Source organism: Zonotrichia albicollis, chromosome 11, assembly GCF_047830755.1.
Source record: "Zonotrichia albicollis isolate bZonAlb1 chromosome 11, bZonAlb1.hap1, whole genome shotgun sequence".
NCBI classification, from domain to species: Eukaryota; Metazoa; Chordata; class Aves; order Passeriformes; family Passerellidae; genus Zonotrichia; species Zonotrichia albicollis.
The window spans coordinates 1,671,878-1,680,062 of record NC_133829.1 but is presented as its reverse complement, the minus strand read 5'-3'; the positions used below and the strand labels follow the sequence as shown (position 1 = coordinate 1,680,062).

Below are 8,185 nucleotides of genomic sequence, written 5' to 3'. Positions count from 1 at the left end.
CCCAGGAGGATTTGGCTTTGTGTCATACCTGGGAGATCCATGTCAGATAACACTGGCAGGCTTTCAAAAGCTTCTCTCCAGCTTCCCTGCCAAGACCTATAGGATGTGTTCCAGAGCATCTCCCAGGAATGTTTGTTATTATGACAGGCAAAAAAAAAGAAAAGTGGTTTTAAAAAAAAGCCAGTGAAAGAGGACATTGCTGTTAATCACCAGCAATCCTTTAATAAGCACCATTACTATAAATTGTACGTGCATTGTGGGGGCACAATCGAGGGCTCTGTTGAGGCTGCCCACGTTGGGGCAGGAGCAGGAACAATGTGAACAATGTGCTGTTGTTGCTGCAGGGGCTGGGATGGATGGCATTCCGGGTGCAGTGGGGCTGCTCCTGCATACCTGGGCCCGTGGAGATGCTGGGCTGCTCCAGAGCCCATGAAAGCCCCATTGTTCTTGCTGCCATATTGCACACTCCGTGATTACAGAGCCTTGGATGAGTCCTGCTTGCAATAATAACCTATTCTTGGCTCTAGCACTGCTATATTTAACATTTATATATATTTAAATGCTGGTAATTGCACATTTGGGACATATTGTAATTTGGGTGACAGCTTGGAAGGACAGTGGTGGGAAGAAAAGCATCAGCTGCGTTGAGGGAGGAGAATCCTGGGGTCACACAGGGCAGGGTGATCCGTGGGGATTTCAGCAAGGGTTGGAACCTCTCTGGAGCAGCCTCAGGATGGGCAGGGATCCCACCAGGGTTGGAGATCCATCCCTGGAGGTGTCCAGGGCCAGGTTGGAGCAGCCTGGAACAGTGGAAGGTGTCCTGCCATGGTAAGGGGTGAAGCCAAATGGGCTTTAAAGTCCCTTCCAACCCAAACCATGATTCCATGAGATCCAGGCAATGCGAGTTTCTACTTCCATGTCAGAAGCTGAATTATTCTTTTTTTACCTCTTTTGTGCCTTTTCACTGTGAAAAGAGGCATTTCCCTCCCACAGTGGGGTGTTGGGTGACTTCAGCCCAAACCATGGTTCGTTCAGGTGTGAAATGTGGCCGCAGCATCAGGGGCAGCAAGTCCACCACAGGTTTTGTAGGATTCTTTATATCCTTAACCAGGCAAGCTGCACATTTCCTAAACCCCACCCCAAAATGGCAGGGGAAAATGAGCTTTGCCCCTGGTCCCAGAGGTCAGAAGGGGGCAGAAGTGACCCCAAAATCAAAATACCTATTTACATTCTGTGTTTATGTTGGGGCAAACATTGGTGGCACACACCTGTGGATTTTACCTGGAGTATTTGATGCTGCACTGATTAGGTTTGCTGTAAAAAAAAATGGTAGTCTTCATCCAGTAGATAAAAATTGTGTTCTTGGGTGGATTAGGGCAGATTTGGGGAAATGTGGACAGAAATTTGGACAGAAGCCTTCAGGTATGGAAAAAGCCACCCAAAAGATTCCAAGAGAGAAAGTACGAACATTCAGGTTGCCTAGGTTCTGTTGGTAGAAAAAATTTCATTTATTTGGGTTTGGGTGTTTTTCCCTTAACTGATCAACTGCTGGGGGATTAATTGCCCAGATTAATTTTTGCTCATTAGCGAAGCCTTCAGGCTGGCCCCAAGCCTTTCCTGCAGCAGGTTCCCACCGATCCATGCAGGGTGGGGGAACTTCCCCGCATCCCTGGGATGGAGCGAGGATGGGCAAAGCCGTCCTGCTCCCAACCCGGGGCTCGCCTCCCGGTGCGTGCGGGAATGGCTGTTTTACAGGGATTTATTTATTCATTCTGTATTCGGGGAAGGGTTACTGGGATGGCTCCCATCCCCGGGGTGCCGCTCCCCACGGGCACTGTGCCGCCGTGGGGCGGGACACGCGGCCGCGGCTCCCCCCGCTCCCGGCGGCGCTGCTGGTGGCCCGAGCCGGTCCGTGTCCCCCCGTTCGTTCCCGGTTCGCTCCCAGCCCGCGGTGCCGCCGCGGTCCCGGGGCCGCCGTTCATTCACGGCCGCGCCGGGCTGGGAGCGGGGCGGAGCCCGCGCCGCGCGCCGGCCAATGGGAGGCGGTGCCACCGCGCGTCACGCGGCCGCGGGCCAATGGGAGCGCGCCGGGCCTGAACTTTTGCCACGGCGGACAAGTTGATACATCGCGGGGGTGTGTCCGGCGCGCGGCCCGCGGGGGGGCCGTTAACCCCCTCGCTGCCGTGACCCACTTTCACCGCGCCGCGCTCGTCCCCCCCCGCCCCGCGCCGCCGCTCCCCGCGGGGCGACCCCCCCCTCACCCCGGCCCGCGGCAGCGCGGGGCCGCGCGGGGCCGGCGGCGGGCGGGCGTGGGGCGGCGCGGGGCGCGGGGCGCTTTAAGCGGTCGGAAACCCGAGCCGGTGTTTGCGCAAGGGCCGGTGCCGCGCGGAGCCGCCGGAGTGTCTAGACTGGCACATGATGGGCGGCAGCCAATGGCGGCGCCGCTCGCGAGGGGCCCCGCGCGCGCGCCCCGGCCACACAAAAGCCGGCGAGGGGCGGGCGGGCGCGAGCGGGCGGCGGCGGCGGCCCCGGGAGCCGCGCACGGAGCGCGGGGACCCGCCGGACCGGGGCCGCGCCCTGCGATGCGGACAAGGGACGCGCTGACAACCGGCCTGCGCTGCGGGCTCTGCTGCTGCTGCTTCTTCGCCTTTCTGATTTAATTTTTTTTCCCTTCTTTTTTTTTTTATAATTTTTTTTTTCTTTTTTTTTTAAATACTATTTTTGGCTGAAGGGATCCGACGCCTCCGAGCGGCCCCCGGCGCCGGTTCCCCGCCGGGCGGCACCCCCGCGCCGGGCGCGCTTCCCCGCTCCTCCCCACCTTGTATGGTGGAGCGGCCGCGGGGCGCAGCCGAGCGCTGCCCCGGGCTCCCCCCGGCCCTCGCCCCCGCCGCTCCCCGCCCGGCCCCGCGTTGGCAGCCGATGTAGGGCACGGCGCGGCGCGCCCGAGCCCCAGCGCCGCCACGGGAGCGGCCCCCGCGGCGCCGTCTATGCCCGCGCCGCCCCGCCGCCCCCCCCATGGTGCGGCCCCGCCGCGGGCCGTCGGAGATCCGCTGGGCAGCAGCGCCGCGGGGAGTCCGGGCTGCTCCGGGGCTGCGATGAGATAGAGCCGGCGGCGGAGCGAGGAGCCCCGCGGAGGAGGGCGGGGGGCGGCGGAGAGCGACGCGACCCCCGGCCGCCCGCGGGTCGTATGTTCAGGTCCAAACGCTCAGGGCTGGTGCGGCGACTTTGGAGGAGCCGCGTCATTCCGGACAGGGACGGCGGAGATGGGAGCGCCAGGAGCGGCCACGACCTCGGAGCCACCGGCAGCTGCAAGATCGCGGAGAAAAGCCCCTCGGTGGAGCTCCGCGCGGTAGCGCGCAGCCTGCTGCTGCGGGAGCCGGAGGAGCGGCGCGGGGCGGCGGGCGAGGCGGCGGCGGCGCCGCGCGGGGACCCCATGGCGGAGCGGCGCGGGGCCCGGCTCCGCGCCCCCGGCTCCGCGCCGGAGAGCGACGGCCGGACCGTGACCTGCTGCCTCTTCTCGGAGCGGGAGCCGGGCGGCCCCCAACCTCCCCCCGCCGCCGCCCCCGGCCCCGACGGCGCGGCCGACGGCGGCTCCCCGGAGCGGCGGGGCCGGGAGGCGCGGGCGCGGCTGCTGCTGCTGGAGCAGGAGCTGAAGGCCGTCACCTACTCGCTGCTGAAGCGGCTGAAGGAGCGCTCGCTGGACAGCCTGCTGGAGGCGGTGGAGTCCCGCGGGGGGATGCCCGGCGGCTGCGTCCTGGTGGCCCGCACCGAGGTGCGTCTGGGGGGCCTGGCGGCGCCCCCGCACCTCCTCCTGGGCAAGCTGTTCCGCTGGCCCGACCTGCAGCACCCCGCCGAGCTGAAGCCCCTCTGCGAGTGCCAGAGCTTCGGCGTGGCCGACGGACCCACGGTCTGCTGCAACCCCTACCACTTCAGCCGCCTCTGTGGGCCAGGTGAGCAGCGGCGAGTTGGGTCCCCCCACCCCCGGTACAAACACGCACGGATTTGGGGGTTCGGGGTTCCTGACCCCTCGCTGGGTTTATCGGAGCCCTGGTGGGCAGCTCTGCCCCGGCCCCGCGGTGTTGCGGGGATGCCCGGGGGGACGCGCCCGCCCCGGGGTCCCCGCCGGGCATCCCCCCTCTCTGGGAACCAGCGCTTCCAGTTGTGCGTAAAAAGCCCTTTCCCTTTATTGGTTTTTTCCCCTTCCCGCGGAGTTTCCCCGCTCTCCGGGAGCCGGACGGGCGATAATCGGCGGCTCCATCCCGCTGGCGCCAGCCTGGCTCGCTCCTATCGGAGCCGGGCGGTCACCGCCGCCGGCTTAAAGCCGCAGGCGCATCGGGGGGGCCGCGGGGATGTCCCCGCCGCGGGGATCCCCGCACCCGCGGGGGCTCCTGCAAGTCTCGAGGATTTGTCTTTTTTTTTTTCTTTTTTACCGTGGGCATAGATAAGCGTTTTCCAGGCGTGGGTTTGGGCTCGTTGAGGGTTTTTTGTTTTTTTCAGCAACGCTCGATCGTGTGTCCATGTCAGCAGGGAATGGTTAGATGGAGCAGAGACATGTTGGAGTTTGAGGTGCAGAAATGGAAATAATATTTAATAGGCTGTACAAAAACTGTAATGAGACTGGACTGCTGGATTCCCACTGCCAAAGGGCAGGGTTAGATGGGATATTGGGAAGGAATTGTTCCCTGGCAGGGTGGGCAGGCCCTGGCACAGGATGCCCAGAGAAGCTGGGGCTGCCCCTGGATCCCTGGCAGTGTCCCAGGCCAGGTTGGATGGGGCTTGGAGCAGCCTGGCACAGTGGAAGATGTCCCTGCCATGGCAGGGGTGGAACGAGATGATTTTTTATGTCCTTTCCAACCCAAGCCATCCTGTGATTCTGTGCTGACTGTCCCCTTTTTTTGGCAAGAGCTTTGATTTTATTATTTCTGTTGCAATCTGGGCTCCTGCCTCGCTTTGCATCACTTCTTTCAAAGAAACTTCTCTTCTGGGCGTGCTTCTCCCGAAGGTCGCTAGAGGCTGGAGGCAGCTCTTTTGCTCCCGCTGGAGCTGAGCTGCGTTTTTAGGAACGGGGCATTTCTTGCAGAAACGGGAGAGGTTTCCCAGTGTCTGTCCTGCAGCCGGGGTGGTTTTCCCAGCGGTGAGCGGCTGCCAGCCCTGTGCTGGGAGTAGTAGAAAGCAGAGCTGTTATCGAGTGGCTCCTTATCACCTTGATAACGGGTGGCTGTGCCAGGACCCCACCCGCGCCGGCTGGGCGCTGGTAACCGGAGCCAGGAGAAGGCCTTGATGCCCTTTTTCCACAAGCGGCTCCCTGCAGGGATCATCCTGCTGCTGCTTCCCACCCATTGGGGTGTGAAAGTCCTGAGGGGCTTCCAACGAGTCCCTGGTGACAGCAGGATGGAGTGGCACCAACACAGCCAGGTCTGCCTGTTACCTCCACATGGGGACACCAGCACCTTTATTTTTCTGTATTTTGGGATTTATAAGCACCCTGCGAGAAGAGCACCCTGCTCCCTTGGGGGGAATGGGGAAGCTTTTGTGAGAAGCAGTGGATGACCCCAGAGCCGTCTCACGGGGGATGCTGAGGTGCTTTTTGGGGAGCCCAGCCGGGTGAGCTGCAGGTGCTGCTCTCAGCTCTGGGTGGGTGCTGAGGGCACTGCCGCATTTCCCTGCTCTGGGGTCGCTTTGGTGCCACTCAGGGACTTCACAGAGCGATTTCTCACTGGAGCCGGTGCCTGCTCAATGCTGGTACAGCCCAGCTGGCTGCACGCTCAGTTTTGGCAAGTTACAGTTCAAGAAACATCACTGCCATACTATGGAAGGGGGAAAGAAACCCCTGTAATCAGGGCTTGGACCCTTCCAAGAACAGTGGGAGTGGTTGAATGACCTGGTCTAGCAAAGCACCTCTGAGGGCTTGCTGGGCTTGGAGCACATGGCTGCTCAGTGCTGCTGTATAAAGCCGAGCTCAGGAGCTTTGTGGGATGGATTCAGGGTGAGGGTGTCATGGTGGCCTCTGCTCCTGAGCCACTCTAGTGCCGAGGCCTTTTGGGATGGACTGAGGTTATGAGGTGGCTTGGTGGCCAACCAGCCGGCTCTGGTGCCAGCCCTGTGTGCCAGGAGGAGCCTCCTCACCACCCAATCCTTCTTTGCAGTGCTTGGGAAGTGTTTGGGGAGCTCTTGTCGAGCCCTGTGTGTTGGAGTCACCCATGGAAGGTTGTCTCCCAGTGCAGATGATGGAAGTGGGGTTCTTGGAGAGCAATTTGATGTTTTGTGTGACTCAATCTGTGGGTGTCCAGACACAGATATGGGGCAGAGGGGTGCAGCACTTTCAGTAGCAAAGCCCACTTTGAAAGTTCAAGGTGGGACTCCCATTGTTCAAAAATTAGGGAAACCTTGGTCTCCAGTTGTTTCCAAGTGTTTTGTTTTCCACTGGGTGTTTATAACCTTGGAAGAGTTCCTCCTACCCCAAAAGAGAAAGCAAGAGGGTTTGTTGATAAACCGAGCACAGCACTAACCTGAAGTTTTGTTTTTCCAGAGTCTCCACCACCTCCCTACTCTCGGCTGTCTCCTAATGATGAGCAAAAGCCACTGGGTACGTGTTTTGTGTTTTGTGTCTTTTGATCTCGGGGAACTCTTTCATGGTGCAGCCCCGGTGCTGGTTCTGAGACAGCCCTGCCTGGCACGCCAGGCAAAAGCCAACAAGTCGGGGTTTTATGGCTGCTCATTATTTCTGAGCAAGCATCAGCTGACAAGTTTTAAGAAGTAAATGGATGCCAGTTTATCCTACCAAATTACCGTGCAGACACATGCATATTTTCCAAAATAATATGAAGCTCTATTTTTAATGAAGGCGTAATGAAAGGTTACCAGACGTCATGTTTTGTCTGCGTGTGTAATCTGCGGGAGTGGGAGCTCCTGGTGCCATTTCCATAAAGGCCTGGCTGGGCTGCTCCATGCAGGAACCAGCTATTACCCTTCCTCTGCTCCTAACAAAGAGATGGAAACCCTTTGAAACTCGGCCCTGTGTCTTTTCTGAGCGGGGTGTTGCTTCTCCTGGGGAATTATGGAAGGTTTTCCAGGCAGAGTTGGTGAGAGCAGCTTTGGGGTGGCCAGGCTGGGTGCTGGGTTGGCAGCCCTGGATCCTGGTCCTGTGTGCTGCACGCTGGCCTGGAGATGTTTTGAGCTGCCATTGCTGCATCCTCACCATCCTCTCCAGCCCTGCTTCTTCATTATGCAATTAATTGGGAAGCAAAGACCTGGGAGCGTGGGAGGGAAGGGAGGAATCCCACATCCCTCTTGGATTTCTTGCTGGGATCAGTGCAGCTGAGACCTTGGTCAGTGATTTCTTGGGGTTAATGCCCGGGGGAGCTGCTTTTGCTGCCATGGGGCAGGGACGGGGAGGAGACAGACGGGGTTTGGCAGGGCTAGGAGGGGACAGCCCCGGGGGAAGGCACTGCTGCCCCTGCCCTGCCAGCCTGGGAGCAGCTCAGCCGTGTGTGCACCCCGTGCCCGGCGCCTCCATCGCCACAGGGCTGTGACCTGAGCTGCCTGCAAGGCCAACTTGGCTGCTGGTGGCTTTTTTTCTTTTTTCTGTTAGGTGTGGAGGCAAAAAAAAAGGAGTTGTCCCTCCCTGCACTCCCCCTTCCAAGTTAATTCCTTTCAGAAACTGCTTGTGCTGCAGGGAGAGATGATAGTGAGCGACACGTGACTTTATTAAAACAACAGCCAGGGGTTGAAATTTGCTTCACTGGCTTGTTTGATTGGAAAAATAATAGTTAATCTGTGAGCAAACATTTGAGCACTTAATTAGAGGGGTGTAAGCAAGAGAGAATAACAAAGACTCTTAACTTGTTAAAACAAAGTTTCCTTCGCTTCAGCAAAGAGGAAGGAAGGAAGCAAGAATAAACAGCTTCAAGAATTTTAATGGTGATAATTAAGTATAGTAACTCTGACTTGTTTAGAGGCTTAATGTAACTTTATCCAGTAAGCACCAAGTTCCTACTTGTTTGATCAACCTAACTGGAGTTATTTTTGTGGTCGAGGCAATTCAAACTTTGCATTTGCGTGGTGGAGCTCCAAAGTTAATGGCTGCTCTCTGGCTCTGTGCAGAGTTTCTCTCCTGGGGAGGAGCTGGGAAGCCCAGCAGCCCCGGGTGCTCACGTAGCACTGGCAAACGCAGCAGGGCTAAAAG

General features: G+C 59.0%; 1 protein-coding gene across 1 annotated transcript in view; it reads left to right on the top strand.

Annotated features, from left to right (window-relative positions):
- Window positions 1–2,391: 2,391 nt before the first annotated feature.
- Window positions 2,392–8,185, top strand: part of SMAD6 (SMAD family member 6) — a 40,519-nt gene continuing 34,725 nt past the window's right edge. Inside the window, exons 1-2 of the mRNA XM_074549135.1 lie at window positions 2,392–3,950; window positions 6,530–6,586. Coding sequence (XP_074405236.1) covers window positions 3,188–3,950; window positions 6,530–6,586 — 820 coding nt within the window. The 5' untranslated portion in view covers window positions 2,392–3,187. The remainder of the gene's footprint in view (window positions 3,951–6,529; window positions 6,587–8,185) is intronic.